The 20,000-nt window shown below is 43.3% G+C and overlaps 2 protein-coding genes across 2 annotated transcripts in view; one reads left to right on the top strand and one right to left on the bottom strand.

The window, feature by feature from the left end:
* The window catches only part of zbtb46 (zinc finger and BTB domain containing 46), a 164,129-nt gene extending 152,031 nt beyond the window's left edge, over positions 1-12,098 (top strand). The window contains exons 5-6 of the mRNA XM_063208114.1: positions 2,478-2,653; positions 6,271-12,098. Of these exons, the coding sequence (XP_063064184.1) occupies positions 2,478-2,653; positions 6,271-6,756 (662 nt within the window). The 3' untranslated portion in view covers positions 6,757-12,098. The remainder of the gene's footprint in view (positions 1-2,477; positions 2,654-6,270) is intronic.
* A 571-nt stretch (positions 12,099-12,669) lies between these two features.
* The window catches only part of slc2a4rg (SLC2A4 regulator), a 96,724-nt gene continuing 89,393 nt past the window's right edge, over positions 12,670-20,000 (bottom strand). Inside the window, exon 9 of the mRNA XM_063208128.1 lies at positions 12,670-19,607. Coding sequence (XP_063064198.1) covers positions 19,496-19,607 — 112 coding nt within the window. The 3' untranslated portion in view covers positions 12,670-19,495. The remainder of the gene's footprint in view (positions 19,608-20,000) is intronic.

The following is a 20,000-nucleotide window of genomic DNA, read 5'->3' as shown; positions in this document are numbered from 1 at the left end:
GCACCCCCTCGCTCCCCCCCTCCGGCCCCAAACCCCTCGGCCCCAAACCCACTGGCCCTGGGAAGAGCTTCACGGACACTCTCGGTGGATCCAATTTGTTCACTGGTTTAGTATGTATTGCACTGTAATGGTTGTGAAACATGCTGTTGTGTTCATATGTACCGGTAGAGGTGTAAATAATAATTGATATGTATCGATGCATGGATTATACGGCCGAATCTTACAGCATCGCGGGGTATCAAAAATGTATGAATCACTGGCCCCTGCCCAATGCCCTAGCTGTTAATTGTGTAGCATAATAGAAGTGTTAAATTGGAAAAATCTAATTGTATTTTATGGTGGGGCATTCTTAAGTATCAAAAATAATCGTATTGCTGCCTTTGCTTGAAACATGAGGACACTTTTTAAAACTTGTACTTTTTAGATATGAAGAGTTCAGATGCAAAACCCCATAACTCCATTTCTGAAGACCTGCACTTCTATATTTTTAGAGAACCCTGTTGTTAGTTTGGTTTACATTTATGTACTTGATAATACATATAAATAGTTATATTACATAAATAAAATAAAAATCTATGCAATTTTGATAGCTTTGTATTAAATAAAAATGAATTAAGATTATTTTCTGAAAAGGCACTTAGGGGGGTTTTGCATCTGAACTATTCAATATTAAATGTCACTCAAAGGCATTTTATTGAAGAAAAACGATGTGGTGCTTTTTTCTGGCAACATCGCATTGGATCGAACAAAACAACACGCACAAGACGCAACAAGAAGCTGAAGAAGAAGACCAATATAGATATTTGAGATATTCTATGACATTTTTTATAAGCACGGACTTGTTAACACTCTTCATATCTGAAACAAAAGAATAGAAAGAAAACTAAAGAAGAGAGAGAGAGAGAGGGAGAGAGGGAGGGGTGGGAGGAACATGGGTCCACTTCTTGCGATGTCGAGAGTATTGTTAGTACATACCAATATAGATTTTTAGATGTGCAGTATGACATATTTTTGACTTTTGACTTGTTAAACTCTTGATAACTGAAACAAAAGAAAGAGAAAAGGGAAAGGGAAGGGAGGGAGAGGTGAAACTTGGGGCCACTTGTTGCGATGGCGAGATCTCTGTGTTAAGTGTTATTTCGGGAGGCAACGGCTGCAGCGGGTTGTTACCAGGGAAACGGATGGGATGGGGGCTCTCTGCTTTTTGTTGATACAGTAATGTGTGCCTGTGCGTGTGTGTGCGTGCCAGTGCGTGTGTGTGCATGCCTGTGCGTGTGTGTGTGTGCGTGCGTGCGTGCATGTGTGTGTGTGTGTGTGTTTGTATGTGTCTGTATGAGCTCCAACACTGATTGAATGAAACACACCAGCAGTAGGAACAGAATGGAGACGGCTGGACAGCTTGAAGCAGCAGTCTGTGCTCGGTGTGTGTGTGTGTGTGTGTGTGTGTGTGTGTGTGTGTGTGTGTGTGTGTGTGTGTGTGTGTGTGTGTGTGTGTGTGTGTGTGTGTGTGTGTGTGTGTGTGTGTGTGTGTCTGTGTGTGTGTGTGTGTGTGTGTGTGTGTGTGTGTGTGCGTGTGTGCGTGTGTGTGCGTGTGTGCATGTGCGTGTGTGTGTGCGTTTGTGTGTGTATGTGCCTCTGTGTGTGCGTGTGCGTATGCTTGCGTGCGTGTTTGTGTGTTTGTATGTGCCTTTGTGTGTATGTGTGTGTCTGTGGTTTGGGGGCAATCAAAAGCACTGTATTGGTGGTCGGAAGGGAGGTGCAGTATATTTGTCATGGGTGTCAGGAGGCAGGAGGATCCGGAAAGGGCCCCCTCCATACATCTGTCTTATCAGCTGTGTCCACTCTTACCCCTCTCTCTTCTCTCTTCTCTCTTGTCTGTGTCTGTGTCCGTGTCTGTCTCTGTTTTGGCTTGCTTGCATGCTGGTGGAGGCGCGGTCAGTCGTCATTAAGCATGAAATGACCTGTAAGTCTCAGAACACCACTCCCGTTGATGGGGAGCCTTAGCCTAGCTCACCAGACCTCGGGAGACAAACACCATTCACACACAAGCATACAAACATGCAAACACGCAAGCACGCACACACGCACTCAGATACGCACACACGCACACACGCACACACGTACGTACACTCGTACACACACACTCACGCACGCACACATACACATTCACACGCATACACATACACACACAAACATGCACAAACACACCTGCACACACACACACACACACACACACACACACACACACACACACACACACACACACACACACACACACACACACACACACACACACACACACACACACACACACACACACACACACACACACACACAAACACAAACACAATACAGGATGGTCATAGTGATTTTTTAAATACATATCTCTAATCATCTCTCTTACTCGTTCTCTGTCTCTCTCTCTCTCTCTCTCCCCCTCTCTCTCTCCCCCTCTCTCTCTCTTGCTCCCACTGTAGTGAACGACTTCACGGTGATCCGTAAGAAGTTCAAGTGTCCGTACTGCAGCTTCTCGGCCATGCACCAGTGCATCCTGAAGAGGCACATGCGCTCCCACACGGGCGAGAGGCCCTACCCCTGCGAGATCTGCGGCAAGAAGTTCACCCGCCGCGAGCACATGAAGCGCCACACCCTGGTGAGTCCACATGGGGGCAGCACTGAGCGGCAGCACTTGAAGCCAGAGTTGTATAGAAGTACTCCAACAGATTAAGAGTTTCATTGCAAAACGGTGTATGTCCATTTTTGTAAAATATGGGGAAATTGACATTTTTGCATTGGGCATTCCATTGCATTGCATTGCAAAATGCTTTTTAAGTTTAAAAAAGTATATTCTCTAAATAATGTGAAATATTTGAATGGCAAGAATTCACTCTTAGAGGATAGGACTTCTGAACATTAATTTCCAATAATGAAATGCAAAGGTATAAAAAGTGGATTCCCCATTTTACAACGAAACTCTTTGCATTGAAACTTTTTGCCGACACCGACAACACTGCACCCATTCACATTCATTAGGTCATCACATCGCATTGCACAACTTAGATAAGTACATTTACATTTAAATTTGCACTAGATTAGCAGCACATGACTAGATGTGCAGTCAGTTGATGTGCAGTTAGACTAGATTTGCACTAATAAATTAGCTGCACATGAACATTGAACTTTGCACTATCTCAGCCAACTTAATTGTTATAGATAGGCTAATAATTGTAGAGGGTTTAGTTTTAATCTTTGCAAGGATCATGTAAACATCCCTAAGATAATGCAGGCTGCAGATAACAGAAGTGGTGCACCAACCTGGTCTCATAGAGGTAGTCATATAACAACTCAATATGTTTTATTCAAGTGCAATGTACATCTATATTTACAATAAGGTGTGGTTTGTGAAATCCCATGGCAATACAAACTAAAGAACAAAGACAAACCATTAATACACTGTATGCTGTGTCATGCGTTTAAAATGATGATTTCAGTTTTAAGGCTCAGAGGATAATATCAGTGATGCAAACACAGGGGAATATACTTATTTTTAGATTTCCCTGGACTGAAATAACACATCAAAGGGAGTTCTATTGGTTGTAGAGGCCTAAACTGGGGGATATATGAGGGAGAGGGAGAGAGAGAGAGAGAGAGAGAGAGACAGAGAGATAGAGAGAGAGAGTGTGTGTGTACGCGCATGCATGTGTGTGTGTTTGTGCGTGCATGCATGTTTCGGGTCAGACATCAGCTCACTGTCATGTCTGACCGCTCTCGACACTGAGCTCATTGTGCGAGGTCAAAGGGCGCGACCCCACCCGATGGCTTGACCTTTGCGGCCGGCCAATTTCTGCTGGCTCTGTGTTATCACAGGCAGCCATCTCATCCATCACCCAGCTCTGCACTCCCACATGTAAGAGAAAGCAAAAACACCTTTAGTTAGCCGCCAGATAGCAGATGCCATGTCAGGCCCGCATGTGGCCCTCATGGGGTCTGGATACGGAAGATAAACACTCACATGCATACATGCACACACTATCACACATACACATATACATACACACACACACACGCACACACACACGCACGCAGGGACGCACACACACACACACACACACACACACACACACACACACACACACACACAGACGCACACACACGCACACACACACGCACGCACGCATACTCGTCAAACTGATGACCGAATAAGATAATAGTTACAGTCATTAGTCGCTTGTTTTCAGGCAGATCGATGAGGCCCAAGTCTTCTCTCTCTCTCTCTCTCTCTCTTTCTCTCTCTCTCCCTGATGAGCAGACACTGGAACACTGCTCTTTTTGAAAGCCAAGCAGGCTATGTTAGGGAAGTGAAGTGTGAAAGCCCGATTGGGAAACTCCAACTTCCATTGTCATTGTGACCCAGCACTCCATGGCACACAAGTGTTCACTGCACACTGCACACAACAAAATTGCATTTATGCCTTACCCGTGCAAGGGGGCAGCCCCCAATGGCGCCCAAAAGGGAGCAGTGTGGCGGGACAGTACCATGCTCAGGGTACCTTAGTCATGGAGGAGGATGGGGGAGAGTACTGGTTAATTACTCCCCCCACCAACCTGCCGGGTCGGAAGTCAAACCAAAGATTCCTTCAATTCTAACAGACCGTCTTTGGTCAAACCGCCAACCTTTGGGCTACAAGTCTGAGGCCCTAACCGCTTACCCATGACTGCCCTTGATGCAGTGGCAACAGAGAGAAAGGGAGCATTCTTATCTTCCAGCAGCTCTTCATGTGGTGGGCAGTGTTGCCAGATTGGGCTGCTTAGGATGACCGTCTGCGGGTAAAAAAAAAAAAAAGTGGGTAAAAAGGCTATTTGGGCGGGTTTTCCTTCAAATTTATGGCCATAGAAATCAAAAGGATTTAGTTCAAATTGGGCAGGATTTAGTGCTTCCAGGCGAGCTTTGAGCATTTTTTTTGGGATGGAAATTATAATTCTCATCTGGCAACCCTGGTGGTGTGTCTGCATGCAGCACTACTGAGCTCTACTGTAAGGTTCTGGTTACGCTGCCCCGCCCCGCCCAAGGCCACCTGCCTGCTACTGTTCCACTGGAGTGCACAGACATGAAAGCATGCCCTGACATCTGCTATGAGGGCTATAAACATCTTCTACACACAAGCATGCAGGCTTGCTCTCTCTCTCTCTCTCTCTCTCTCTCTCTCTCTCTCTCTCTCTCTCTCTCTCTCTCTCTCTCTCTCTCTCTCTCTCTCTCTCTCTCTCTCTCTCTCTCTCTCTCTCTCTCTCTCTCACTGTACACATGGTGGTGGTAGCCTTAAACAACCCATCAGCTGTGTCTGCTTATTCAATTCCCTGGCTCTGTCCCATTTGATGACGCAGATGAACATGGAGGATTCAATTGCCTTCATATAGAAATAGCAAAATGGCTACCAAACGCAAACATTTTCTCATACTTTTCCCCTCCTCATCTCTCCGTGTAACATTTTTTGTTTCTTTGCTGATATCAGTCTGTTTCCATAAGTGTTGTTTTTTCTGTCCCGCTAACCTTTTTTCTGTCTTTTCTCTGTCACAGTCCATTTATCTTCCTTTCTTTGTGTTTCTTAGACCAACTCCATGCAGTTTCACCCCATAAATATCGTAATCTATTTGGACATATTTGTGTCATCATGTCAATATAGGTTCCCCCCACAATTTAACTTCTTTCACAGACTCAAAGTGTCTCTCTGAGTTGTGTTTTCCGAGCTGAGTTACAGTGGAGCTGTTGGTTTGCTGTGACTGTCGTCTGTGTCCGCCATGTTCAATGTCATGTGCAGCCTTGAAGAAATGACAGCTGCATATTCCTGGACTAAAAACGGACTCTTTCTCTCTCGTTCTCTCTTTCTCTCATTCTCTCTCTCTCTCTCTCTCTCTCTCTCTCTCTCTCTCTCTCTCTCTCTCTCTCTCTTTCTCTTTCTCACTCTGTCTCTCTCTCTCTCTGTCTCTGTCTCTGTCTCTCTCTGTCTCTCTCTCTCTCTCTCTCTCTCTCTCTCTCTCTCTCACTCTCTCTCTCTCTCTCACTCTGTCTCTCTCTCTCTCTCTCTCTCTCTCTCTCTCTCTCTCTCTCTCTCTCTCTCTCTCTCTCACTCTGTCTCTCTCTCTCATCTCTCTCTCTCTCTCTCTCTCTCTCTCTCTCTCTCTCTCTCTCTCTCTCTCTCTCTCTCTCTCTCTCTCTCTCTCTCACTCTGTCTCTCTCTCTCTCTCTCTCTCTCTCTCTTTATCTGTCCTCAGGTGCACAGTAAGGATAAGAAGTACGTGTGCAAGGTGTGCAGCCGCGTCTTCATGTCGGCGGCGAGCGTGGGCATCAAGCACGGCTCGCGGCGGCACGGCGTGTGTGCCGACTGCTCGGGCCGCGGCATGGGCGCGCTGCTGGACCCCGGCATGGACGCGGACGCCGACGGTGAGCCGGATGCGGACGCAGACGCAGACGCCTCACCCGACCACGAGATGTACGCGGCAGACGCGGAGGCCGACGGGGATGCGGACGAGGAGATGCTATTGGCCGAGGCAGAGGAGGAGGCAGCCAATGGAGGAGGAGGAGGAGGAGGTTTGAGGAGTGGAGGAAGAGGAGGACGAGGAGGACGAGGAGGAGGGAAATGGAGAGAGCACTCAGGAACGGAGGATGGCACTGATGGGAACGACAAGGAGGAGAGCGACTCGGCACAGGAGGGTGAGCCGCGACCGGGCCGCGGCAAGGACTTTGGATGGATCTCTTAGTTGCCCACAGGGGGGCGCTAGCGGTCACGTTATTTATTTCCCCGACGGTTGGTTGGGGGCGGTGTGCGTGTTCAGCTGCCGTCAAAAAGCAGAAAGACACCACCAACCACCACTAACGCGCATGATCTGACGTGACAACCTTGTTCTTACGTACACACCTGTTCCTTCCTTAAGAGGTCGGTGTCTGTTGATGGCGAGGGAGGCAGTTTGAGATCTCACAAGTAACACACTCACACAGACACACCATACTCACAGACAGACAGACAGACAGACAGACAAGTCAGACAGACACACACTCACACAATGTGTGTTGAGTTGCAGTGGGGAGTGGACAGCACAGCTCGTTTCGTTGGGAGAGACGGCACTCATGGATCCCCTGCACCTATTGAGTCTACTGAGAGCCAGTCGAGGGTTTGACTTATGAGCTTTTTACGTTTCTCTGCATTTCTGTGTCGTTGATTTTGTTTCTTTCTTCTCAATTTTATTTTTTGTATATTTTCTTCAATCAGAAAGATTCCGAGCTCCTGATTGGCTATATGCGACTTCCCTGACAACCTGTTGCCATGGGGAATTTATTTTGACAGGTTTGACAGGAAGTTACAAAAGGGCAAAGTTATCTGCTTGTTGTTTTTTTCACCATGCAGGTGTTGCAGTCTGCTTTGGGGATGGGGTTGGAGAGGGGTCTGGGGAAGGACTTAGCTTATCTATTGCAAAGCCACTGATGTGGGGATGCCATGGGCCAGTGGCAAAGTGCACACTGTCTTTCTCATGCACACACACACACACAGATAGACACACACACACAGACACACACACACATATAAAAAACGCTTTTTCCTTTCTGCAGAGACACATCGCTGCCGCAGACTTGCACTTTAAAAACAAAAAAAGACGTATCATCGATTCCCAACACCCTTTACCCTCCTCTCCTCTCCTCTCCTCCGTTGTTACCTCTACTTGCGCCATCCATCCATCCGTCCATCCATCAAGTCTCTTCTTTCACTTCCTGAGTTTGGTGGCTTACATAAAAAGAGGACTATGCTGAAGGAAAAGAAATAAATAGAACGATGACTGCACCTACCTTTAAGGATGTTCGGCCACCTCCTGACAGACTGTTAAGTTGCAGGAGTAACGCTCATGCTTTTCCTTTTTGTCTTGTACAGTAACAGGCGTCCACCCTGCTTGGTTTGATGGCCATGTCTTGACAGTGCTGTTCGTTTGGCCATATGATGTACAGTGCACATAGCAGACACACATGAACAACCCCCCCTGGTGGTGATGGAGGAGGAAACAGGGGTGGGTGGTGGTCTTGGGCTGAGAACACTATGCAGTATGCAAGGACACATCTTTTCCAGTTTTCCACAGAGAGAGAGAGAGAGAGAAATAATCGAGAGATTGAGAGCGAGAGAGAGAGAGAGAGAAAGAGAGAGAGAGAGAATGAATACCTATATTGTGTGTGAGCATGTGGCGGGTGTGTGTGTGTGTGTGTAGTCAGTAAGTAAATAAGTCTTTCAAACATTGATGTTAAGAGTTTTAGACTCTTCTAATATGCCTAAGCAAGCCATGTTCTTTCCTTACCTAGACCCTCCCCATCCCCATCCCCATGCCCCTGTCCTTGCCCAAAATAAGTGCAGTAGAGGTCTCCTTCACCCTCAGCCGTCTATCTTTCACACACACACGCACGCGCGCACACACACACACTCACACACACACACACGCACGCACACGCACACGCACACTGACACGCACAAAACAATCTCCATCTATTCCACACACTTCCTTTGACAGCATTTCTCCCGTCCAGGACAGTAGACTCTTGCAAGCTGTGTCCTGTGCACCAACCGTCCTCCATTTTGACGTTTCTTATTTAAAAAAACGAAAAAAACAAAAACGAAACAAAGAAACGGGGAGACACAAACATATGCATCCCCTAATCTTATTTAATGGACATTGCCACGTGGCCCCCGTCCCAATGCTTATGTTTCTTTTTTTCTGGTTTTCTAACGACTCTTTTTGGTTTATAAAAAGAAACAGAAAAATGTTGTATAAAAAATAATAAAACACATCCCTATGTGTTCCCCTGGGACTTCTCAGCGGGAGACAACCTGTCTTAGTGGGGGGATGTTTTCATTTTTTTCCCGAATTGTTTTATTTTGTCAAAAGCTTATTTATTTTAAAAGAAGATGTCTTTATTGTGGAATTTACTGTTTCTATTTAGACATTCCCCCCTTTACCTACTACTATGCGTCCAGCTGGCACAAAGAATGTGTGTGAACTGTGTGTGTGTGTGTGTGTGTGTGTGCGTGTGTGGGTGCGTGAGATGGTTGGACGCAGGAGCATGCATGCTTATGCTTCCCCCTTTTCCTTTTTTGAAATTGTTTCAATGTTTGTGCCAACATATTTGACAATGGGAATGAAATGAATTCATGTCTTACTACGATTAACGAACGTTTATTATCTTATTATCTTATTATCAATGTTAATGTTATTATGATTATTATTATTACTATTATTTCTAAGTGCTGGATGCTACGCTTCATTCTTGTGTGTTTAATTTAAATATCTTTCGTCTTGTATAAGGGGAAAAAAAGACTTTCCTATTTTTGCCTTGTTGTGAACAGTAAGCCATGTGGCTTCTCGGAAACATTTCTTCTCTCGTGCCAGTTTCTCTTTTTCGCTTTTTTGGGGGGCGTCGATTTTATGAACTGGATTTTTTTTTTACAGAGAAAGAGTACCAACGTCTGTCCAGCTGACTCGTGTTGGCTGTTGGGAAGGTTTATAAATAGCACATGCTTCTATATTTACTAACATACACTAAGTAATGAATATTATACCAAAAAATAATCAAGTATACGTTGTATACATGAAGTGCTTTCGTTTCAGTAGTTTGGTGTGCAGGTGCAACGCTTTGAATTCATCGTGATTTCTTTTTGAATTGTTTGAATTTGTTTTTTGGGTTTTTTTGGGGGGGGAATTTGACTTTTTCGTTCTTATGATTTTTTGGGAATGCGCATATTTGATGTTCTGATCTTCTGAGAGACCTCCCTGAGGATGCATCAGGCGGAGCAGAAGGCTGCCGCTTTTAACTCTTGTTGCCCTTGGAGATGGGTTTCCATGGTGTGCTCTACTGTAAATCCAGACCGTCATGCTTTCCAGTGAGGAGAACCAGGTGTGTGTGTGTGTGTGTGTGTGTGTGTGTGTGTGTGTGTGTGTGTGTGTGTGTGTGTGTGTGTGTGTGTGTGTGTGTGTGTGTGTGTGTGTGTGTGTGTGTGTGTGCGTGTGCGTGCGTGTGCTGGTGTGCAGTGATGTGACACAGGCCCATGGGGTAATTTAGTCCAGCAGCCTAGCCTGGGTGAGGTCCCTCACCTGCACTAACAGGTGCACAGCGTTCGCACGTGTCTGCCCCCCACTGGACAATTCCATACACACACATGCATGCACAACATCTCCCGTAAGCCGTCCAATGCATCTTCCATTTATGAATTATAAATTAAGTCAGTCTTTTAGAATTAATAAGGGAAATCATAGAACGTGGTCAAAACAATCTAGAGAAATCATTTGGTACATTGGGAGAGAGTGAACAGCTGATTTGTACAAAGTTACAGTAGGTTTTTTATACGAGGACCAATTGGGTTTTTAGAGGCTTCAGACTGTTTTGGGATAAAAAAAATAAATAATGACAGTATTGGCTTCTCTTGTGGTGCTTTAGCGATCCATCTGTACATACATTCCTACATCTCCCATCCATGACCAGGAGTAATGAAGCGGGTTCAAACAAGTTACAAAAAAAATAAAAATAAAAAAAATACATAAAAAGAAATCAGGAAAACCCCTGCCGTTTAATCCACTGCCCTCCTATGTGCCTCAATGTAGTTGACCTTAATGTTTATGTGTGTGTGCGTGTGTGTGCGCGTGTGCGCGTGTGTGCGTGCGTGCGTGCGTGTGTGTGTGCGTGTGTGTGCGTGTGCGTGTGCGTGCCTGCATGCGTGTTATGTCTGCTGAGGTATGTGTGCTGAATACTCTGAAGAGATGTATGAATCATGTCCTGACTGAAAAGGCCGTTTTTTTATTTGTTGTATAGTGTTGCTATCTATGAAATCACGAGGGATAGGCCTGTTGTTTTAACAATGAACTAATCGCTTGTATTTGAAGCAGTTGGATGTAAATGGTCGTTTGTATGTTATTTCTGTCTTTTTTTAATGACTATTGTTATTGTTTTTATGTTATTATTATGGTTATTATTAGTGTCAAACCTGCTCTCCCCCTTCTCACCATTGCACGCCTGAGTCCTGTCCCGTCTGCCGTTACCAAAGCTGTGTAAAAAGCCGTCCGCTTGTTAGAGGCCCATCCTACACAGTACATTTTGCAGTGTTTATTCAACACTTAAAGAGTTCGTTTCAGTCCAAATAAGGTCAGATCAACCCTCTAAGTGTTAAATAAGCACTGCAGAATTTGCTGTGTAAACTGAACTGCAAAAAAAAAAACTGGAACCACATGAGAAGGAACCATTACAGTGATTAGAGCTATTATTCTGACAGCACCACAGTGGCTGACTGAGGAGTCAGAACGGTGCGAAGTTATTAGTGCAACTGCTCTGCAACTGAAGCCATAGTACAGTACAAGGCCATGCTACGGTAGGAAGGATTACAAATAAAAAGATAAATCGTAAAAACGGTATTCACATTCTTGCATATAGCTTTTTGGGTTGGTTCTTTGCAATGAGTGCAGTGTGTATACCTCCATATATAGAAATCTATATACAAATCCATTATGGTATATTAGAATAATATATTATTTATTATTTTTCCAACAGGTTTTGAGTTTGTATTTTCTGTCTAAGAAGGATTGGACTTGAAACAGTTTTTTTCTGTTGTTGGGAAGACCATTTGAAAATGAGATTTTTGTTGTTTTTATTCATTGCTCTAAAACCTGTGTTTGTAATGAAGTGTTGAATATCAAACAATCAATGAGGACGAATATCCCTCACAGTTTCTTTCCTTTCCTTTTCTTTTGTTTTCATGATCTTTGTGGGAGACGAAAAGTGCTTCATGCTGAAGTCCTGTGTGTGATTGTTTTGAGAACTCACAAAGTGGTCAGAAGAGGCCTAGAGATGAGAGGGCCTAGTATGCGCTTTTTTGAGCCTTTTTGACTACATGTTTTGTGGAAATAGCTTGATTATTATACGCAAAAACCAATCAGTTTCAATAAATTTGGGAAGTGCTGCTGATAAAGTACTCAAAATGGTGACGGCTGTTTGTTTGTTCTTTTCGTATTATTGAAAGTATAAAGCATGGTACAGACATCTCTACGTCATCAAAATCCTTACCATTAGCTCTGGACACTCAGACACATGCACGCACATACAGTATGCTCACACACACACACACACACACACACACACACACACACACACACACACACACACACACACACACACACACACACACACACACACACACACACACACACACACACACACACCTACTTTTTTACAGATTTTAAAGGAGTGAAACACATTGACTCGTGTTGTTTCTTCGCTTCGCGGCTTCTTGCTAATTTCACTAGAATACTTTTACTTTGTCACCCATTATAGCCCATTGATTCAATGAAAACTAACAATGAAGTCTAGAGATTGCCATAAAAAAGCTGATGTGAAAAAAATCCCATGCAAAATTAGAGGCTGACTTTTGGAATTTTACATTTGCTTTTGAGTCTGGTTATAAAGGAGAGGGGGTTTGATCACCACAGATCCATTTCCCAGCCAAGCCATACAGCACAAGTCTCCAGCAGGGGGGGTGCTTGAGCAATCTGCACACAGTGGTAGCCACAGAATGCACAATAGGATGAAAAGTTCTGGCAGAGAGGAGAGAGACGCACCGCACAGAGGCAAACAGAAACACACATGCTCAGCAGTGCTGCGTGATGCACATTTATTCTCTTTGTCTTTCATCACATTGTAAGTATCTGACCATCATCATCATCATCATCATCATCATCATCATCATTATCATCACAACTCTGCAAACACAAACACACTCTCATCACGCGCCCATCATCACATCACTCGGGCCGGCCCTCCCTCCCACACTATACAGTGAACTCTCGCTTTTGACAATCAACGTTCCCATCGGGTAACACAGTACAGAAGTGGTACTGGACATGCAAAACAAAACAGAATGTCAACACAAATAAAACATGTTGGAAAAAAAAAATCAGTTAAAGCAGACGTGATAAAAACTTTTCTGTTTGTTTGTTTTAGCTAGGAACAATACAAATTGGACATAAAACAGCCTTTCCAGAAAGAGCAAGTTACTGTAAGAGAATAAAAGAGTGTTTTATCAGTCAGAGTCATAGAAGGAGGCACTGGAAGCGTTCAAAATATAGTTTGTGTTTTGTTGAGCTGACAGCACAAAAACATAATGTCATACACTCTATTTTTCAAAAAGATAGGATTACTCTGACGATGAGAATGATCCAAGTTAGGGGGAAAAGCAAAGAAAGAAAGAAAGAAAGAAAGAAAGAAAGAAAGAAAGAAAGGTAGAAAGAAAGAAAGAAAGAAAGAAAGAAAGAAAGAAAGAAAGAAAGAAAGAAAGAAAGAAAGAAAGAAAGAAAGAAAGATTATCAACGACAGACAAATCTCTACACATTTCTTGGGTCTTTAGCTTAATGCACTGGGTAAGGTTAGACAGTGAGACTGGGGGCGAGAGCACAAACACGTCAAACTTTGTGTCCCATATGAGTAACCCAAGATGCGGGCTTATATTTCACAACAACAACAGGGGACAGCACAGCGTTATTGCAGATTGGAATGTGCAGGGCACGGCAAATTCTACCCGCAAACAAACAAACAAACAAACAAACAAAACATCAAACAAGCAAGTAAATGTAATCTTCGAAGTACAGGCTCTAATTCGACTTTTTTTTGTCTTTTACTCATTCACACAAACACATGTACATACAAAACATTTGCTTTGACTGAAATCAATATTTGGAGAGAAGGATGAAAAGAAAGCGGGGAGCCTTGACGAAAGTCTTGAGTTAATTGTGGAGTACATTTAAAGCATCTCACTTCACAAAGGGAAATGAATCTGATAAACACTGTCGCTGGTTGAATCGGATGATAAACTAACTGGAGAGAGGGTGGTGAGACAAGTAGAAACTAAGATGATCACCATAGGTGAATCCAGAATAATACAAAGGAAAAAAAACATAAGAAGAGAACAGGAGTATCTTTTTGTAGATTTTACATTCAATGTTTTGTGTTTTTGTTTCTTTTTTTTTCATTTTATATACCCACTGCCCTGTAACCCAACAATATACAACAAATATTTACATATTTCTTCAACTATAGCTTTTCAATCATTTAAAAAAAAAAACTGCAAAAAATTCACTGAACAAAATGTATAATCAAAGAGAAACAAAAAAAGATTTATTTTCCATATCATAATACAAAAAATGATGACAAAAACATGAAACTGAAACATCTCCTAATGGTTTCCTTAGTGTAGTGTCCAGGAAAAGCCCTGACGTGATGCACGGTATCCGCAGGGAAGTGTCACTGCCCCAACAACTCACTCCGAGTGGGTGACCTCTTTCCCTCTGATAAGTTTTTTTTTAGTGCAATTCAAAACATAAGACTGGATAGTAAAGCTTTGCTTCTCCAGAAAACAGTTGTGAAGATGGGAGACATGTGATTGGCCAGTCGTTAGTGACACCTACATTGGGATTAGTCAGTTCTGTGTTACCAAGCGTCTGATTGGCTCTATTTCCGAGAGTTGGAATTCTGTTCCATTTCTGGGTGTAGTAGTACTCTTGAGTGTACTTTCAGTGTCTGCATACTGTACACTGAAACAGACAAATCAGTTCCTTCCGCATATTTGGAAGATGAAGCATACTCAACTTGATGTATTTACCAAAATGAATGTCATGACCTTGCCCTTTGCTGTGCCTCGCTTATCCCGATTACAGGTTCTCCTGATGCAAAGTCCAGACTTTCAGCCTGTGACCAGAGAGAGCCTCTCTAGACGGAAACGAGCAAAAAACTTTGGATCACAACAAATTGCCTTTACTTGCCACTATGATGGTTAGCTATTGATCTGTTGTTACGCTTCAATGTGTTAATGTGCTGCATATCACACAAACATAGTTTCAAGGAAACGCCAGAAAATAATATATTAAAAATGATTTTAAAAATATTAAAAACATGAATTGATTGCAGTACACATGAAATTAAATAAGGTGCTGTGCATACATCGGACCAGCTAGCATGAAGACAGGAGCCGATTGAGCTCCTGGGCCATTTTTAAGATGTTGAATATAAAAGCGAAACTTTAGGTTCAAGACAAATTACAAATGGTTGATTTGTCTGCAATATTTTCCCTTTGCAGATTAAGATTTAAAAAATAAATGGAGGCAAGTTAAGTGTGTTCAAACGGCAAAAGTGATCAAGGGCTGTGTTCTGAAGTTGCTCTATATGTGGTTCTATTGTACTATATGTGAGATATAGAGTGCCTTTTTTGTGTATGTGTTTGTGCATATGTGTGTATGTTCAAAAGTCGTAATCTCTTTTATCATTCATAGCACAGCAGTGTGGCGCGGGACAGTGACACGATCCCAGGATACCGGCAGCCTGGACGCCAAACAAACAAACAAACTTCCACCAAATGGGTTCAAAACTCAGACCACATTCATCTGCTAAAGCAACACCAGACAAAAGGGGTCATAACTGCCCGATGCCATAAAAAAGTACCGCCCACTAACAGCTTATAGTCAGAGAGGGGTGGGGTTTGTAATCCCTCCCCCTCCCCCTCCATTCAAGCACACTGTGGCAGTTGTGACCCACGCAACTCAACTCTTGACTTCAAAATAGCGCTCTGATTATTTTAGAAAATAAAATTCACATAGAAATACGCGTCTTTGTGCAGTACAAGTTAGTGCAATTCGATTTCATGTCTTTATAAATGTATGTTTTTTTTCTCTTATATTCCCTCGTGATGTTGTTCTTCTCATTGGCACTTTAAGTGAACTTTTTAATATTTTTAAATGTTACGCGACCTTGAGAGGAACCTCCCTCTCTGTCCACTTCAGACACCAAGCTCCACTTTGAGCTAATGTTAAGCACCGACTTGGCTAGCGAAGAGAACCGAGCCATGACCAACACTCCACCAACATTTCTTATCTGCACTGTTTTTTTACTTATCCACCATACTTAAACAAATTGGCACAGCTGGGTCAATAAGATTGTGTGAAGTAATAAAAAAGTCTTTATAAAAGATTTGATAACATAAAGCGGCGCACACGCACACACAGACAGCCAAAATGCTTGTGCAGTCTCCCAGAGAGTTAGGCTGGAGTCGTGGTTGGTTTGGTCGATTCTCTTTGCGTAGGTTGTATAGTTGCCTTGGAGACTGCTCAAAAGGTGGTGCTTTCGTTCACATGAGAGAAGTCCCATATAGCACTCTGCTCGGTGTGTGAGCGAGTGTGATGACCCTTGCAATTGAGGACGCGAGCTTGTGAACAGTCTTGTGTGTGACCAAGAAAGGCCACTGAAATTTGCACTCTGGGGAAAATACTAGCTTCTGAGGAGGCAGAGGGGGAGAGGAGAGAGCGTTAGAGAGAGAGAGAGAGAGAGGCAGGGTGGGAGCTAGTTGATGCCAACATACAGCAGAAACTACATTCATAGAAGTGTCTACAATCAAGACAGCATTTAGAAGATCAGTGATCCACTTCTCCACAACAAAAAGTGTGCTCTTGTTTTTTTTTCTCTTCCTTCTAATGCTTTTTGTTATAACAGAAAAAGCGGTGTCATAAAAGCAAATAGATAATGCTGAGGAAGAGTTTCACGGGATGTCAATGGACTCTTCACAGATAATTGATGTCTGTCTATCATTTGGATTTGGCATCTATATGACTAACATGGCACCAAACGAGATGTAAAAAGACTGATGCCTCAGGTTCACCCTTGGGTGCTGATCACCTGTGTAGGTTTAGTTTTGATGTGCACACACAATCTTGTTTCTCTACCAAAATGGGAACATTCCCAAATTTAGGGGACCATGGGCATGGTCCACAAAGACTAGCATGCAGTCTTCTGCATGTAGCCTCAAATGCTACACTGAAATTCCAGGTCTGATTTAGCTTTTTTGTCTGAAGAAGGCAACGTCTAAATTGTCAAATAGCAGCTGAGACCTGAGCTCTAGCCCTGCTGTCATGTGGTTCTAGGGGGAGGGGGGGGGGGGGGTGTCTGCCCATTGGTCCGGCAGCCCAATCAGCCCGACAGCACAGAAGTCCGACAACAATAGAGGAGCATAAGAGGAATCCCATTGGTCAAACATCCCGTTAGTCAGACAGATGTGCACGGCACTCAGGCTATGTGGGCCTGTCTTTTGTTTTCAGACAACAAATACATGTGCAAAAAAGATGCTTTTACTGACAGTTAAGGTTAGGAGTCGTTTTGGTTTGGGTTTCAGCTTTTCAGTTAACTTAAAAGTGAATATTTACAAAATTATAATGCTAAAACAATTACTGACAGAACATGCCTTTACTGACGGTTAGGGTTAGGAATTGTTTTGGTTTGGGCATAGATTTAACATGTGTGGTCGGACTAATGGGATGTCGGACTAATGGGTCTCTTTTTATAAAGACTGATAAGTAGTCAGTGATCAACTGTGGGACTAATGGACTGTCGAACCAATGACATGGAACCAGTTCTCGTCCAGGATCTGACGAGTATTTCCTAAGCAGGACCAAAACCTGTTTTGTTTTTTCAGATTCAGCCACCTCACAATGACTGAAGTAATACTGCAGAGTGATAGATCTGTTTAGCGGAATACAAAGCTACGTGATCATCATCAAAGATGAACAAGAAAAAGGAAAAAAAAGAAACAACAGAAGTCTGTTCGGCATGAGACACAACATAGACGACCAAAAAAAAAAAAAAAATCAGAGAAGCAAAAGATAAAAAAAGAACAGATGTCATTCTAAGGCTAAAGATATCCTCAAATAAACATCTGAAGAAGATACTACTTTTGTGTGTGAAACTCCAGGGGCCTGCAGCTGAAGCCATTTCAGCTACAGCTCAAAGGGACATTCAAAACTGTCCATCTCAAAGAGCGTAACCAATCTAAAACAAGGTGCATATCAGTAAAGAGGTACATCAAAAGGACAAGAAAAAAATATGTCATTGTGTTTCTATGTATACATGTGTGGCTGTATATGTGTCTCTGTGTACTATCTCTGTGTGTGCGTGAGCATCTGTTTTTTTTTATTTTTTGTGTTTTTTTTTAGAAAATCAATGATTTCAGATGGTGCTTCAACCAAATCTTTTTTTCCTGGTTTTACTCGAAGACTAGGCAAGCTGACAGCAATGACCACGTTATTTGCTTCCTATCCGGGTACACTGACATGGTCTGAAGAAAGCCTGATGGTGACAGTGTTGTGAGACATGGAAGCGCACATTAGTAGATACAGATCGCCGGTCCTAGCTTTGGTTCTCCTAGGAGTTTGTGATAGCTTGGGGAGGGGTAATGCAGAGAGCCCTGGGGCTCAAAGACCCGGATCAGATCAGATGGGGATCAGCACAGAAGCAGAAGTGCAAAAGAGGGATTTTAGAGAGCAGGAGCTCCACCATGACACATGATCCGCCATCTAGTTACTAAACCAGATTATTCTAATTCAGCACAATTGTTCAGCCAGGTAGATTAGCCACTTAGTGAAATAACCTGATTTTAAGTGCATGGGTGGAACCAATACGCACACCACTGCTGAAATTGTGCTAAAAATGTATACATTGTTATTTTCATAGATTCCCCATTTACCAGCATCAGGCCTGGCTATGGACAGTGTGACTACAAAATATCATGTCTCCTAAGAGTTGTAGATGGATCCTGTGTTGTTCTCTGCACTGCTGGCTAATTATATTGTCATATTTTAGGGCACCGCAATAGTGTCTGAGTTGGTGTGTGCAGAGGACCTTACTCTATGAAACTTGAATGTCCGCACATCTTCCGAGGACTGCAGATGGGTTCGACACAAAATCAGCAACAAAGGTCAAATGAACGTTGTCAAGGTCAAATGCATGACGATCTCAACAAACAACAAAAGCTTTTTTGTTGACCAGTAAAAACTGCCATGTCTATAGAATGCTACACACAAAGATGATAAAAAAGGCGACCGGAACTCTTCAATCTCTGTCTTCCATTAAAGACAGCCTAAAATAAAAATGTAAAATCGAAGTATATGAAACTTCATTATCAGGATTTGAGTTAATGATTTTTTTTCTTTCCTTTGCTGCTTTTGAATATTATAAACAGAATAACTTGCAAAGTCCATCCAAAAACACTGCCTACGAGAAGACACCAGTTCTTTGTTTTGTCGAAAAAGAAAAAAAACTCTTTTAGAAACATTTTCATCTGTATGTATCATAAAGAAAAGATTTCATTTTTCAGTGTTCCGCTGGTTGAGGGTTGCTTTCTTTTTGGAGCACAGGAGCTCCCTCTGGTGGCATGGAGGAAGAAAAGAAGTAGTCAGTCCCAGAGTTAGGGTGTGGGGATTTGGTTGGGGGATAGAGAACCTCACCACCAACAGTGTTCCCCAGCCAGAGAGGAGAGAGGAGAGAGGAAGGAAGTGGGCCGAGACCCAGACCCAGCACCAGTGCCGGGCCGGGCCGGGCCAGGCCAGAGTGAGAGGCACAGGGGGAAGGCTCATGGCCCCAGCCAGCTCGCCCCACAGGAGGGGGACCTCAGTCGACGAAGCGCTGGCAGGCTTTCTTCCAGCGGCAGGCGGTGCACCACATGTCCCTCTTCTCCATGCCGTACACCTTGCGGCACTTCTTAGCCTCACCACGGGGCTTCCTAAGAGGGGGGGGGGGGGGGGGTGGATGACAAGTCAAGTCAAGTTTATTGTCAGTTTCTTCATATGCAAAAGTCATACAAGGAAAATGAAATTACATTTCTCTTTCTATACCAAAAAGGACATAGACATTCACAGGACTGACATTTACAGACTGCCATCAAAGTGCAAGACAGGACAAGTGACACTGATGTACCAATAACAGTTAAGTGATGAAGTGATAAAAAATACTGAGCATTTAACATTGGTGAGTGACAGTGATGGACTAGTGATAAGCCAGTAACAATAAGTGATTAGGGTAATAAACACACATGACGGCCTCTGAGTAAGCAAGGGCCACTTAATTAGTACAGGTATATACATCCTGTGATTTCAATAGATGGAATATGTTTCGG

Source organism: Engraulis encrasicolus, chromosome 10 (assembly GCF_034702125.1).
Source record: "Engraulis encrasicolus isolate BLACKSEA-1 chromosome 10, IST_EnEncr_1.0, whole genome shotgun sequence".
In the NCBI taxonomy this organism is placed as follows: Eukaryota; Metazoa; Chordata; class Actinopteri; order Clupeiformes; family Engraulidae; genus Engraulis; species Engraulis encrasicolus.
This window is presented reverse-complemented; position numbering and strand designations above follow the sequence as displayed.